This window comes from Saccostrea cucullata, unplaced genomic scaffold (assembly GCF_032062105.1).
Source record: "Saccostrea cucullata isolate Sc308-1 unplaced genomic scaffold, CSIRO_AGI_Scuc_v1 ctg829, whole genome shotgun sequence".
Classification (NCBI taxonomy): domain Eukaryota; kingdom Metazoa; phylum Mollusca; class Bivalvia; order Ostreida; family Ostreidae; genus Saccostrea; species Saccostrea cuccullata.
Window position 1 is genome coordinate 46,773 of NW_026928409.1, and position 16,708 is coordinate 63,480.

General features: G+C 30.6%; 1 protein-coding gene across 1 annotated transcript in view; it reads right to left on the reverse strand.

Annotated features, from left to right (window-relative positions):
- The window catches only part of LOC134277489 (uncharacterized), a 37,479-nt gene that overhangs the window by 1,484 nt on the left and 19,287 nt on the right, over nt 1-16,708 (reverse strand). Inside the window, exons 14-27 of the mRNA XM_062759817.1 lie at nt 16,245-16,379; nt 15,858-15,957; nt 15,453-15,526; nt 15,221-15,355; nt 14,817-14,916; nt 14,405-14,478; nt 14,157-14,291; nt 7,466-7,565; nt 7,046-7,104; nt 6,039-6,176; nt 5,594-5,684; nt 5,362-5,456; nt 5,056-5,181; nt 168-308 (exon numbers count right to left, since the gene is read on the reverse strand). Of these exons, the coding sequence (XP_062615801.1) occupies nt 168-308; nt 5,056-5,181; nt 5,362-5,456; nt 5,594-5,684; nt 6,039-6,176; nt 7,046-7,104; nt 7,466-7,565; nt 14,157-14,291; nt 14,405-14,478; nt 14,817-14,916; nt 15,221-15,355; nt 15,453-15,526; nt 15,858-15,957; nt 16,245-16,379 (1,503 nt within the window). The remainder of the gene's footprint in view (nt 1-167; nt 309-5,055; nt 5,182-5,361; nt 5,457-5,593; nt 5,685-6,038; nt 6,177-7,045; nt 7,105-7,465; nt 7,566-14,156; nt 14,292-14,404; nt 14,479-14,816; nt 14,917-15,220; nt 15,356-15,452; nt 15,527-15,857; nt 15,958-16,244; nt 16,380-16,708) is intronic.

Sequence of the window (16,708 nt, forward strand, 5' to 3'; positions counted from 1 at the left end):
CATAACAAGAAAGCTACATAAAACCCAGAAAAAAATATTCTGTAAGCAAGACACAAAAACCCTTCTAATATTCCTGTACTAATTGTATGTGGTAGTGCTTCCTTTTAAGAGACCAAGTTTTAATAATAAGATGAATTCTTGAATATTACGGGAGTTGTCTTTCTTACCGTTTTGCTGTATGGTTCTGGTATAAAACGACAGATATTATCAAGATATTCTTGAATAGTGTTTTCAGTCTTGTTGTCTTCTAAGAAAATATTAGTAGCTTCTGCAAGCCAAATGCACACATCACATTCAATATCCTCACCCTAATAAATGAGAAAATTAAATTTCTTTATTTGTTTTGTATGTGTATTTTATTAAGGTAACTGTTTAAGGCATTTCCTATCTCCTGTGATGTTAAAGGTATTTTTTTTAAACAAAAAAGGTTATTAAGAGGCTGTCCACCAAAAAACCAGGCAATGGGTGGCACATCGCATGTCATGGATTTTAATTATTTTTTGCATGTAGACTTATTAAAGCAAATGTTTACACATGACAACATCAAAAAATTTCATAGTGCTCCTCTAGTCCTAGTTTTGGTAAATGCTTAATTTTAAGTGCAAAAAGGTCAACATGAGGGTAAAAAAATACTACGTTTTTATTTTGTTTTATATGTAACAGATACTCCAGAGGTGGATGTGCCAATGAATATTATTTATATAATAGACTTTTATCTTTTATTTTATGATGAATAAGACTCCAATTTATACTTCTTCAGAAAAAAATATCTGGTCCAAATTTGAGTTTAGCAGGTAAATGTTTAAATTCAGTATCCAATTTTAATTACGTTATAAAACCCAATACAATACAAGGACATATTTGTTTACTTATTTTTTTATGAATACAAAGTACAAACTTTAAGGTCATTCAATAAAATCATTGGGAAAAGGTATTTTGAAAGAAATAAAAGGAGTCAAATTTACTTATTTTTTTTTATAGTTTTCACAAATGAAACCGATCCCGACCGGAATTGTATAAAAAAGAAAATACTAAAATAGCAATGTCTAATTTGGCTCTTTTGTTGTAATATGATTAAGAAATTTCTTTATTTATTTTTTTAACATATTATATAGGTGGCAGTTGCCTTTTGTTTGATAAATTAATTAATTTTGCATTATTTTCGATCGGGATCGGTTTTATTTTAATCGGGATCGGTTTTTACCATAAATTTAAAAAAATTCCTAAATTTGGCTCTTCATGTTATTTTATCAGAAAAAATGCTTGTCTGTTATTTCTTTTCAGTCAGATTACTGTTTTTAAATGAGTGTAACCATAGATTCAAATGTATGTATTATTTAAATTACCAATATCTTTTACTTACATGAAGATTACAAGTAAAACATCTGATATGATTGTCTTAATGATTTCTTAAGGTAAGTCACTCGTCAGCTTTCTAGAAAAGTTCACGCAGAACCTCTAACTTCAAAAATATTTATTAAAATTCAATTTTTATAAAATAATTATATTCAACGATGTATATTTTTTAACAATCAAAGAAAAAACTGCTCAAAAATCTTCAAAGAAGCAAGATTTATTAGGGACTATTTTTCGTGGTGGAAGGATATTTAGCAGGAATTTCTGCAAATCTGTACATTTATTAAATCTAATGTCTTGAAACTTTAGCCTCACATACTTTTACTCGGAGAATATTTTCCGTTATGATATTGATAGGAATATTTGATGTAGGTCTTAATTTATATTTTTAGAACAAGTTTTACATCTTCCTTCAACAAACTTTGCCAAAAACTAGAGATATATCAAAGAAGTCAAGATAAAATATACAGTATTTTTTGCCTGAAAATTGCATATTTTGTCCAATATTTCAAAATTAACATTACTGACCCCAACTTTTTCTTTCATTATTCTAAACTACTCGATACTTATGACTGACCAGCACTTAAGTCATACAAAGCTTGATATAAATAAATATTATATTGCCTACTTATTTTTCTAATACCCAAAATATGTTATATTTTAGTGCAAAAAGGTCACATAATTATTTACGCGCATGAATTTGCAAGATTTGATCAATGATAAATATTATTTAAATTATTTTACGTAAAGTAAGAATAAATTTATTGCCATGGTTACAGCTGATAAAATATAATAAGAGATAATTGAATAAAAGTAATAAACTAAAGGGCTAAAATTTAAGTGCAAAAAGGTCAACTTAAATGTACCATACATCAGTACGATGCACACTGACCCCCTATTTTCTCTGCGATTTTGAGTCACACTTTATGAGTACTTATCCAAAATATACTTATCAAAAAATCCTTGATATAAGAAATTTGAGGAGTGACTTACCTTAATAGATCCTAGGTATTTTTAAAAAAAAGTATTTGTGCATGCATTATGCAACAACCAGAGCAGACAACTTTCTAGCTTCATTATTCATCTTATTTTCAAGTAAAATTTCTTTTTTATTTACTTCAGGAATTAAAGGGTAAATTCTATCAGTAGCGAAATTAAAATTGCCGAAATGCAAGAAATATTTTTATGTGTACAGTCTCGACTTTATCCAAGTTTTTTCTTACCTGTCATCTGTAAAGCCTTTTCCTCTTTTACAAAATTTGATTTTATATAAATAAGAAAATAAGTTCTTCCTTGTATAGTATATTTATTCAAGAGCCGATAAATCGCAAGCAAGAAGCGCGGAACGGGGGGTGCGGGGTCATGGCATCATTATTTTTAAAAATTGATTTCATGAACGTGAAAACATTCTAGTATTGGTCAATATAGTCACAGGTTTATACTCCATATTAAATATGAGCATGTGATTGTTTCAATCGCCGAATAAAAATAAATAAATAAAATTAAAAAACAAAAAAAAAAAAAAAAAAAAAAAACCAAATGTTTAACTAAACCACCTTCCGTTACAGTGCCAAACTATAGTCGGGAGTTCAGCAGTAAATTTAACTCAATAAATATATTTTTATAACTTATTTTTCAGTTTTTTTTTTCATTTTTAATCTTTCTGTAGATCGTTTATTTTGATTTGATTGCATAGATAAATGTATTTAGTTTTTAGATCTACCAACTTCGTTGAATTATAAATGTTGCGTAAATCTAAAACATTCATCATTGATTCCCAATTTTATAAGAAATGTTCATTATAAAACTTCATGGATTATTTTAACGTATATCCTGGTAAATCAATTTTAAACAATTAGTTCTTGGACATGTATAAAATTACTTATCAAAACGTCATCTTGCTGAGACGCTGCCCGTGTACTGTGTAAAATACATTTTGATATTAAAATATTATTTTACATTTAGTATAATGCAGTCTGAAGAGTAATGAAACAGAAAAAGAGAAATCATTTTTAAAAAAAATATTTTTCTTTACACTTTACGCAAAGAATTTACGAACTTCTCTGGAAAACTTGTAACTATTTCATTGTGACGCAATATTATGACGTCACTGATATACATCAATGGAAACGTGGATTTAACCTGAATATTATAGCCAATTTTAATCTAAATATTATGTTTGGAGGCGAAAATGAATTATATTTTGAAAATACATTATTTATTTTTTGTTTAATAATTTTCTTTAGTGTATCGATTCTAAATATTTCACTAGGATTCCGATGAAAATGTGTTTAGCAGATTTACCGATGCCACGGGAGATAATTCTTGCATTGCAAATTTTCATTAAAACGTCTATATATTTTGCCAGAAAACTTCTATTAAAAGTGTTTTTCCCAATGATTTTATTTTTTAAACAAAAAGATGAAATATTTCTAGATTTATTTAAGTGTGAATTATAGTCCTGTTAAAATTGTATTAGAAATTACAGCTCTTTGTTTCTTACCTACTTTCAATGGTTTATATAGGGGAATTCAAAAACACAAAAAACAAGGATATTTTACTAAATAAGCAATTATCAAACAAATCTTCAGTTACATTATTCCTTTTGGACTACGTTGATATTGTTTTTAATAAAATACCAAATATTCATCACATTCGATGTGCCGCCTATTAATACAATACTGCCTGGTTTTTCGGTGGACTGCCTCTTAAATTCATACCTATTAGAATAAATGCTTTTCAATGTAATGTAATGTAAATAATTATAAAAGTAAAAAAAAAATCATAAAAATGAATTTTTCTTTATTTAATAAATTATTCAATCTTTAAAAAGTGCAATAACTCCTCGTGTATCCAGGCATTTTCTTTGTTGTAGATTTCATGTAAGATGCTTTTGCTGATAATCGCAATTCAAGTATTTTATAAAGTAAAAATTACTTTGGAACTTTTATCATCGAAATTACGTATTTTAACCGGTTTTTACCCAAACGTTTATCATACTTTTCACTAAAAATGAACAATTTTCAATGTTGAGATACACTGCTGTTAAATGTATTCTAACTTCTTGAAATATAGCAACTTATATTTTTTGCTATATTTACTTAATTTCAACTACATGTATATTCAGGGAAAATAATGCATTTATTCTACTTTGAACCCTTAAAACTTTGAGGATGGAAATATCTTAAATTCTATGAGAAGAATGAACAATTTTAAAAAAAAATACTTCGAAAACAAAAATCAGTTGAAAATTTAAATAAAGAATTGTAATTGAATAATCGCACTTCTTTAGATAGCTGTTAAACATCCCCTCTTCTGATAATTCTGCAAAATATTTTTTTTGTGTGTTTGTTGATATTATTAACCTATCTGTTTAAATTCTCTCATCAGAATGAACAATTGAAATTACTCCAGAAATAAAAGTAAGTTGAAAAAATTGAGGAAAATTGTAAATGAAAAATATTAAAAGCATAACTTTTCTTCTTCTGTTTTGAAGAAATATTTTCTCTTTTTCTATTAGTCTTTACTATTGCCATGTTTGTATATATTCTCTCATTAGAATTTAAAATTCTCGAGAGGGACGTTAACCAGCAAAAACACAAACTTATCTTCTTTTTTTTTAAATCACTTCGACACCAAAAAAAAAAATTCTAGTAGTTCAACATTAAAGGAACACTTGTAAATTAAAAAAAATCTTACAACTTTCAACTTTTCCTCTTCTTTATTGATGAGATCTGAAACAAAGTGTGAGGATTTTTTCACCACTGATCTTCTATGTCTGACGTGTTCACGTGGACACGTGACCTCGCACAGTCTAAGGGCCAACTGCAAAACAACAGACCATATCATTATCTCTAGTTTTGAATTTTAGCATTCTCTTTCTTACCTTAATTTATCTCTTTGAAGTAATTTTGAGTAAATATTGATAATTTTTATTATTGGACGTTTTAAAGAAACTGGGTTTGTTAGGCACAGATATTCTCTATTTCTCATTAATTCTTTTACTTGTTCTGTAAACTGTCGAGGAAGAACAGCTTCCACCATTCCATGACACATTTCACATGACACACCAGGTAATGTCAGGGTCACAGAATAGGTCCCTAAAATGGTTGTTGATAATGAACATTAAAATCAATGTTGTATTAAATCTAGATACCTTTAGATACTCATGTACGCAAATCTTATATCTTGTAATGAAATTTGGATTTATATACTTAGTTTTTCAAAATTAACTTACCGTTATTGCAAAGTTTAATTTCTGTGCATGCTTTTTTCGGATCTACTCCATCTTCAATGGTTTTCACAATATTCGGCGCTGCTGTATTGCACTATATTAATGATCATTTACCAGAGATGAGTTTTTAAAGAATTACTTGAATTCAACCCTTCTATATTTGAAAAAAAACTACAATTTGCAATTAAAGGAAAATCTGATAATTGTAATGATTGAAAGAAAGAAAAACTATTCATATTTTAGCTTCTTATAAGTTGGTTTTTCCCTGGCACAGATATGTTTTTGTATTATATAAACAGTATATTTTAACTTAAAAAGAAGAAAAGGTGATTGTCATTATTCTTATACATAAATAATTATGATATATTTATTTGAAAAACATCGTATAAGTTAGATGATAAATACTACTTTTTCTGTTTTTTCCCTTAAAATAGAATGTGAAGCATACCAAATCTTTAACAGGTTCGGGGAGGAGCGCACAGATCTTGTAGACCGTGGTGTTGATGCTCTCCCCTGAGGTATTACTCTTTATGTATTCGTCCACGATCTGAACCACGAACTCACAAACTTCACACGCAGGACTATCCTAATAAAATTTATATATAAAATTTTAAGGCCATACTAGTACTCTATCAAAAGACTAGGAAATTTCGCTATATACTAGTATAATCCACATATGCATTGCCTTTTATATGAGGATCATACATGTATGTGGATCATATGAGAATCAAATGTTTTTTATCAGTTATATAATACGGATTCATAGGGTGTGAAATGGAAATCCGTATTGGGCGAGGCGAAGCAGGATAAGGATTCCCATTTCACACCCTGTATGAATCCGTATTAGGTCACTAACTGACTGTGTTACGAATTTATCCCGCTGAAGACCTTTTTCAATATGAAAGAAATATTTGTGCATATTATGAAAATATTAGTTTTAATCCAATAACAATCAACATAAAATATCGTTAAGATAACAAGAAATTTAACTAAACTACCTACGTAAACCGTTTCTTAGCCGCCATTTTTATTTACAATAACAACGCTTCGAACGAAACACGCCTCGACGGAGACGTAATATGTAAAACGGAAAATTTCAGGGCGTCATGTGATTAGCTTTTATCCAATCAGTAATCGACAAATTTGTCTGAAGCGGGATAAACAATCATATGAGAATCATATGTGGCAAATCATAAGTGGATCATATGATTACACATATGTAAATCATGTGAAGTTATATACATATGAATTACGTATGAAAGGCCATGCATATGAGAATCATGTGAGAATCATGAATATTTTGACAGTGATCATATATATATCGTAAGACACAGGTAAAATATCATGAATTAATTTGTGGTTAAAACATGTGGAAACACATGGAAACACAACATTCCTAATTAATTATTCAGTAATTAAAAAATTACTGAAATGAAATGTTTGAAGAATTCTTACCTTTATTTGTTCTACTTGAGAGATGAATTCTTTTTCGGATTTTTCAATTTCAACGAAACCTGCCCCAAACAAAACGTCTGTTGAAAATGTTACTATCAGTGTTAGGGAAAGAACTCAATTTTTGTTGTTGTTCTTTTTTGTCATTGCTTTTTATTGTTTAAAGCCGAATTTAAAACAAATCTGTTGTATTTCCCTTTCTACAACTTTATGTAAAATGGGAGTCAAATTTCACAAATATTCTGAGAGTATTCCATAAGAAATACTGGTTTATTTTAGTTCCCTTTAAAATCAAAATCTTAGGCATTCCGATAAAATTACGGTATATATATAAAAAGACATTAGATTAATAGAGTATTACAACTACTGTAAGGGTTTGATTATAATCAATTTTTTACATTTTAATTTAGTAATATGACATACTCAGAGATCCGTTTGTACACAGCTTCACTGATTCGCAAGTTTTCAGTGGATCCAGACCTTTGGCCAGCTCTGAGACTATAGATGGCGCTACAAGATTGCACTGCAGACGACAAGTATCACTTTAGGATTTGACAAAACAGATTCAATCAAAATGTAAAAAAAAAATACATGTTTACAAAATGCTACATGTACAAGTAATCGTTATAGCTTAAAAAAAAAATAAAAATGATATTAATGATTATGATGATGGCGATGAAGATCGTTAATATCACCGGTTTGGATTGTCTTTTGGATATAACAATCAAATTCGTTAATGTGTAAAGTATGATTTTACATTGAAATATCCGTATAATAATGAAGGGACGGGTATATTTTTCTGCCGAAAATAATATAATTAGAAAACCCTTGCTCTCTGGGTTTTTTTCATCCGTCTTTCCATTCGGTCTCTCTTTATTAGTTTCGTTGCTTTATATGCATGTACACAGTCGTTATTTTAACACATCAAGGACTAAAATCCACTCCCCTTTGTACAATATAATACGTTTTACTTCTACGTGTCTGTAGCACTGAATTGAAGTTCAGAAAATTTGATCACAATTCCGAATGCCGCCTGTGTCCACATAGTAGCAATTTCCCAACAAGTCAGACTGCAAACCAACTTTTATTCGCGTGTGAATATATTTTTCGAGGTTTGCGAGAACCTCATCATCGCGAACTGTCCTAAAGTCTCTATTAACTATCGCGAACTTGTTTACTCCTGGTCAGTTGCGACATAAAGTCGTCGCGGATAAAAGTTGGTAAACTGTATTTCAAATTGGTGCAAATAATGCTTTCTGAAATCATTTTTATCACGGTATATAAAATAAACCTAGGAAAATTTTGCTTACAGTGTAATGGAATATCAAGATTTTATTTTAATATCTGCCTTATTTGAATAAGATTTGAATATCAAACATTGTAATTCATAAGTATATATTAAATTAGATAATGAAGTATTATATTTAAATAGGGTTTTAGTGTAATTACTCAATAATTGTGTTTAATGTTTTAATTATTGTTGATTTTTTAAAATAAAAGTACGCTTCTTTACGTGTTTTGGGGACAACCCTTGTTTACCTGTACTTGTATGAATAAACCAATTCCACCTCAGCCAATGAAATCCTAACAACCCTGATAACAGTATCAAAGAAAAACTCAAAATATTTTTAATGTATAAGTGTAGAATAAGAAAACAGCCAAAATCCTATTAAGGACAGATGATACAAACAAAAAATGGATGCATGGATTGGTATATATTTTTTGGCCTAATTTCATTGGAAATAATGCAAATAATAAATTTCTAGAAAATAAAGAAATTGTAAACCTTCTGTGATGTTCAAAGGTATGCCCTTCTGAAACCATCCTTATTAATCTATACAAATATTTTTCACTTAAAATTCCATTTTTGTACAAATTTGAATAAAAAATTAAAAACTACCCGGTGAAAGTTATTCATTTTACACATTTAAACATGACCCAACTTGTTTTTTTTTTTAAATTCTGTGACAAAAGTTTGTTTGTATCATCTGACCTTAAGTTATTTTAATAGCAAAACATATTTGCTTAAAATGACCAATCAAATTTTTACTTTTTCCTAAATGTTAACCGAAATAAATAACACAGATTTTATCATTGCAACCTGTGAAATGTTATTTAAAATTTTCAACAATAAAGTTTTTCATACGAAAACAAAGCACTAGATTCGTGTGTGCGTTCATGTATTTGAACCAAAAGAAAAAAAAAAAGAAAAAAAATAGAAAAGAAAAGGCTATTCTGAACGGACATTCCAAAATGTTCAATCATTTCACATACATGTACATATATTTTACTGAGATTCAGGATTCAGTAGCTTTTCAAGGCATTCGGAACAGGTGTGCGTGGAGCGCGATTGTACCAAATCATTTTAAGGAAAAAACTAACACGTATGTTGAAAATAAAGATAAATTCTTTTTCATTTGATTACGATAACGCTGTTACATTTATTTATTGACCTCAACGGGGCACAACAACTAAAAAGAAATCCAGTTATATTGAGTTCCTGTCTAAGAAATGGTTATTTTTAAGATTCTCCTCCTTATTTAATTTACAGTACAAAAACCAAAAAATTGTTATTCTCAGATTGAAACACCCAAAAGTTTATAAATATGATATAAATATGATAAATAAAAGCAAAAAAAAAAAAACAAAAAACAAAAAACAAAGCAAAAACAAAAAATAAAAAATAAATGAAGACCTCTGCAATATATCCAATACGAAGTTGTCTTTTGACGTCTTCAAATTGTAATAATCTGTAGTTAGCTGATAGTAAACTAAATGAAAATTTTTTAATGCTTTATTTGATTTTTCCAAGCAACCAATCTGTTTTTTTTGTTTTTGATTGACAATTAATAAAATATTTTAAATTCATATGACCCCACTCCCTCCCAAATGAAAATAACATTTCTCGTTTTTTGGCGCTTGACATACATGCAGCCATGATACTCTTTTGCATGGAATTCATCAATGCATTTATCTTTTTCATAGGGATATTATTCAATCCTTTTGTCAGGACAGTCCTGACTGGTCAAGAGTGATTGGAGGTATTTTCACGGCTTAAAAACCCAAGTCTCCCAGATAAGAAGAAGAAAAAATTTCACGGAGGCCAGTCGATTCGGTTCGTATAAATGTTTCTGATAATGTCTTGACAAAATCCGGCTTTTCTAACCGGTTGTGAGCATACTGAAAAATAAGGCCTACGATGAACAAATGTACAAGTGAAAACAACGCACAGACATCAAAGTTGACGAACTCATACACCAAACTAGAGCAACCATTTTCTATTAGTTTTAAAGTGAATATAATAATTGCGAATGCCCACTGTATAGTTTTAGTGGTAGTGACATCTAATTAAATTACTGAAAACACAGGTTGCAGGATGAAAAACCCTATCTCGATCTGGATATGTTAAGCGCTAAGGCAACTGTTACGTTTCTACGAAAACCATTTCCTTTCTAGGATAAAATCACCCCTACTGATGTGTTCGGAACCATTTCTTTTTCGGTGTTCTGCAAATTATAAAACCCGATGAGTTCAGAGTAGCTCTGACAGTGGCTCTGGCGAGAGTTAGCGAGACTTCAGCGAGATAGGGTAAATTATTCACGGAAATGTGGCTAGAATGTGACTAGCACGTGGAGACATGGTAAACAGAAAAGCTATGTTGCGTTTTAGTTTTCACCACCCTATAATATCATTCTGTGGAAATGTACTTGAATCGATTTCTTTTCAATTCACTCAAACTTAAATAAGTATTCTCTATGATACAATTTTCTGCTGTCGTGAATTAGAATTTCTTTTTGGACAAATAGTTTGCATGGGAATCAGGACTATATTTTTGGCGTCAGATTAGCCAATGAGGCACCAATGTGACCTTTAACTGACAAATCAGCTGAATGAGAATTGCATTATGGGTTACTACGAATACTACAGGAATTTTACGCTTGATAAATTCCTTTATTGTATAATACTATCGGTGAATACACAGGTCGAGACCACTACCTTATATGGAAGGCAACTTTCAACACGTGACGAAACCTTCGTCACACCCGTTCGCCAATCAAGTGAATGAGTCCGAAAGCATGACACTCTACTACTTGTTTACGATTCGATGGCGACAGGTGGTTTTCGCCGATTTCTGCACAATATTCACTTCGTCACCGGAAAAACCGTAGAGCTTCTTTGTCACTTTTTAAATCCGAAATTGAAAGATTACATTCCCAATAAATTGCTCCATGCTCACATTTAATATTGGAGTTGTTTTATATGATTAATAGTTGCATCGAAAGTTCGAATAGTGTGCAAACGCTTTTATGTTTGCATGTACATTAAAAAACTTTTTGATAATATTTAGGGGTTAAATAATAATAGCGCACCTTGTACTGCTGTCTAAAACTATGTACACGTATATCACGTGAAACACTCAATGCTTTATCAACACGATAGCACCTACATGTACGTCTCTTCGAACAATGGTTTAGGCCGATGTATTATAAGTCGATATATAAGGCTTCATAAAGCAAATTTTGTAAATGTGAGCATAGAAATGAAAGATTATACATCATTTTATATATTTCTTCCATAAATTTCAAAAAAGAATTGAAAATAAGTTTCCCAGGGACAATTCAAGCTGGCCTTCATTTTCAACACAGCTGAGTACTTGTAGTAGCCCACAATGCATTGCGACTCATTCATCAGTGGGTAAAGTAAACAGATAGCTAATTTACATGCAAATTTATTCTGACGTCAGAAAATCTAGTGGTCTCGACCTGATACAATTGTCAGGTAGATTCCCCGGTCAACACACGTGATCACGAGTATAGTTGTGTAAGGCTGTTCAAAGTTAATTCTACGTTTAACGTCACCTCCAAAGTTCAAAACCTACGAGGGAGGGAAGAAAAAAATAAACAAACAAAAATTTCAAACAATTGTGAATTTATTCAAATAAACCTATTCAGTACATTAAAAAAAACTACAACTGAGTAATAAGAGTATCGGATATGACACCTAAGTTTAATTTTCCTGGCAGAGTTTTTCCTTAGAATGTTAATTTGTTTGAGTCCTTTTGTGAGCAAACAATGTAGACTGAATGTGCAGGAAAGTGGCTTTTAACTAGGCCTTGGTTGTCCTTTGGATTTATATTGCCTCAAATCCATGGAAGGAAATGCTTCTTCTTGTGGGAATAGTTGATCAATATCTACAATAAAAATTATGATGACAATATTTAATACATTCTTACATAGAAATATCTTGAAATTGAATTATGTTGTATTTTTTCTCTATTAGAATTTAGTTTTGAAAGTGTATTACATGTAGTTTATTCTAAATACCTTGAATTCCATACACAGGACAGGGTTCTTCACTTCTTAAAATACCCCGACCACTTTCTCCTTCACTTGAAAGACACTATCTTCTGTAAGCTTCTCCCTGCTCAAATGGCAGTGACTAGTATTATCTTTCCAAAAACATGTAGCTATTTGTAGGTACATGAATTATGAAGAAATCAATTACCTTACTCATTACCTGATTACTGTTCCTTTAAATTTTTACAGACTGAAATATTTAATAAAATTCAAATGATGCATCTCACTGTATATAATTTTTTTTTACACATCTTGCACTCAGTAAAGTCTCTCGATTCTCTCCAAATTACGATGAAAAGTTCAGCCAAAATAATCACGAACTGAGTCTAACATTGTCACATTCTGTACACATGGTACATGAGATTCGAAGACTGACAAAAAAATCAACAAAATAAACTTTTTCATTAGTTTCAATCATAAAACATCTATTTTTTACTTACATTTATGATCCCATACTGTTTAATTCACTCCTTTTCTTTTAATAAAACACAAACACCATCTACTAAGGTATCAAAGCACATTTTCTGTCACTACAGGATGCACAATTGAGTCGCTAAATGTAGAACCAAAGCGGAACGGAGATACGGAATTCTGAATTGTTTGTTTTTTTCAAAGACGATTTTCTCCAAAACCTACGCGCGCGGGTGACGTTAAACATAGTTTTAATTTCAGACAGCCTAATAAATGTTTTGTTCATAAAAATGCACACGAGAAGCTGCTCGTTTTCCATACCCTTGAAGTGCTGGTGTTCTGAACTTGACACTAACTACGTTTACATTTTATAAAACATTTTTTTCTCTAGTTAACAACAAATTAAAAACGCCCATGAGCCCTGTGATATCTTTCATGATTTTTAATGTTTGCATTTTGTTCATAAGGACATTTTTTTTTATTTTGCATTCCATTGACATGATCATAGATTGACTGAACCACGTGTTCGAAGTAACATGTTAACATGTATTTGGCGTAAACGTATTCAATCAACAATTGCATGGTCAGTTGCTCGTGGTAAGATCCTCCGTGCGCATTAATAGCAATAGCCATATAAGGCAAAAAAAGGTATGTCAGTGTAGATGATATTACATCTTTTTTTTACCAGCGTATTGGTAGCTTTTAAGCTGTGATTTTTGCAGTAAGCCATGAAAAGATGTATTAATTTTTATTTACCCCCCCCCCCCTCCCCTTTAGCCACCCATTTCTGTTCAAAATCATGAAAGTCTTTCAGAAAGGTATGAAAACACATTTTTCACAGGGCATGTTTTCAGAAGAAACAGACTATAGCAATTTCATGTTTACTGCCAATATTATTTATAAAACCGGTTCTACCCATAACCTTTGAATAGGTAACCTAAACCACGTGTCTTGAATTTAAATCACAATAACATTAGTAGGGGTGAAAATGTTCATGGTTGAAAATTGAATAACAAACCGCACAGCAGTTTGTTGGTGGGAAATTCAATCTCTCAACCAATGAAACGTCAGTTAACCATACAATGATTTACAAGATATACAAAAGGACTGTAAATATTGTTTAAAAGTCATCTATATGCCAATGTTTTTGTTTTGTATGTTTGTTGTTTTTTTTTTGTTTATTTTTGTCCTGATTTTTACGTGACGTCATACACTTCACAATGGAACATTGTTTTGAACAATGGTTTTAGTGCTTATTAAGTAATCAAGATACACGTCTGTATAAGATTCAATTGAAATGAAATGAATAGGTATGAAAAAAAGTAGAAAATATTTTCATAACCTACCGTAGCCTTGATTGTAGCTGGTAGGAGATTACAAAGACCATAAATAGTACTGTTTATTTTCTCTAAAGAAGCATTTTGTCCAAGTTCTTGGTCAACTATTTTTACTAGAAATTCACAAAGTTCACACTTTGCGTCCTAGAAGAAAGAAAGATAAACAAGTGAGCATAATATGTCAGTTCCTAAATTATTTCATTCATAAAGAAATCATTGCACCTTGTTTTGGGGGATTGTAAACAAAAAACCTATACCTGAGGCGATATTGCAGAGGGTCCTCTCATTATTTTAGAAACATGTTCCCGGAATCCTTCCATTAGTCCTGTATCTGAAGTTATCATGGATATCGAATTCTTTATATTTTAAATTGTCATTTATCCCAATTTTTCATTGCTTTTTTGTTTGAAGAAAACACAATGTAAATTATAATCATACAACAGTTGCAGAATTGTCATTGTCATATGGAATTCTTTCAGATGCTTCCAGCATACTTCGATCAAGAATTATAAGTGCAGGTTATTAAAGGAAGGGAAAAATAAAATATATATTATTTCAGCAATATTTTGTGGGTTTGAAATAATGCCAATAACATTAGATATATACATGCTGAGTTTTACGAGTGTAAAGCGTTTATTCTTTATGTTTGGTCTGTAGATAGATACGTACAAATTGTTCCATTCGTACAAAGCTTCAATGTTTCACAAGTCTTCAGTGGATTAAGACCTTGTGCCAGTTCTTTTACTATTGTCGGTGCTATAAGTTCACACTGTAGACATACAAAGAAGCAATATCACATAGAAATCATGGAAATCCCAGCAGTTTGAAAAAGAAATGAATATTACATATCAATTTAGGATAAATTAGCACGCGTAGATTTCACATTTATTGCCATTGCTTTTTGAAGAGATGTAGTATTTTCTTTTACGAAAAAATCATTTTTGAAAAACAAACAAAATTTCAAAATAATGTCAGGAATTCCTATCATGATCAGTTATTCCCAGCTTGTGTTTACAATACTTGAGAAGAAGTGATTTTAATGAGGGATTTATTCCATAGATTGATTTACATACTGTTGCTTTAATGCCGGTTGGAAGTAGATTACAAAGTGAGTACATGGTGTTGTTTATTTTGTCAAATGAAGCATTTTGTCCCAGTTCCTGATCTATTATATTTACAAGGAATTCGCAGAGCTCACATTTTGCATCCTGCAACAAAAAAAGGAAAATCGAAATGTAAAAAAATGGAGTATTTTTTTCAATGCAAGTATAAAACAATTTTTTTCTTACGATTTATTTTAGTTACCTCGGCTATTTTCTTTTCCGCGTTTTGTTCTTTGATTTTGCTGGCAATATTCTCCAAGGCTTCATCTACAACACCTTCAAATGTAACAATCCAGTTAAAATTAAACTTACTTTGTAAACTATTGTATCGCAAAATTTGTTTTACAAGAAAGGTATTTCCTATTATAACCGAGGCAAAATTTTCAACTTATTGTTGTATATATTCTCCACCTATGAAAATATACAAGACAATTTATGAAACAAACAGTATTCAAGCTTAAAGTCCATTAAATTACAATATTGGAGCAGAACACTCAAAACCCTCCAAAAAATCAGAGGTGGTAAAGGCGCCATGGAAAAGGGAATATCCCCTACCGACCGGTAAAATAAATAATTATTTGTTTTTAGTGCGATATGCACATATTACCTGAAAAACTTTGTGTACACAGTTTTATATCTTTACAAGCTGTTGTTGGGTCAAATCCTCCTTCTATCTTTTTAACTATTGTTGGTGCAATTAGGTCACACTGTTAAATAAAGTCAAAAGAGAAGGAAATAACACATTTATCATTATTATTTTTTTTTATTAAGAAAAGGGGAAAAAAGGCTCTTTAAAAGTTTCTTTTCATAATGCAAAAGAATTTTCAAGGACTTCCAAACTTAATGTAACTAGAGAAATTAACATACGTTTCAAAAATTGTTACGTCATTTCCGACAATACCAATATGACTCTCATTTGTCTTCTACTACCGGTATTTGTTTATGGCCGAGAGTATAATAATTTTTTTTAACTGGAGAAAATATCAAAACTTACTGATGATTTAACGTCAGCCGGAAGTTGATCACAAATATAATACACCGTGTTATTTATATTGCCAATGGTGGCATTCCTCGCAAGCATGTCGTCTAACAGGTTAATGAGAATCGTGCAGAGTTCACACTTAAGATCCTAAAAAAACATCACAAAGCTACATGTACTTACTACTAACATGACGTCACGTGAAAACAATTGACAAATGGTGTATATTGTGTCGTTTATTGCTTTAGCGCTTCTGTTCATGGTGGCTTGTGTTTCTATAATTCCCATGATTATTTCACAAATGTCACAAAATTTTCCTCCATCTCCTGGCTATTCGTGAAAAGAAACAGACCAAAACCTTATTCATTTTAAAGTAAATTGTTTTTATAAAAGGGACTACTGCATTTTTTCCCACCATACGACCATTTCTAATTTTAAAGTTTACAAATAAGACTGCATGGCTGCATATATTCCAATAT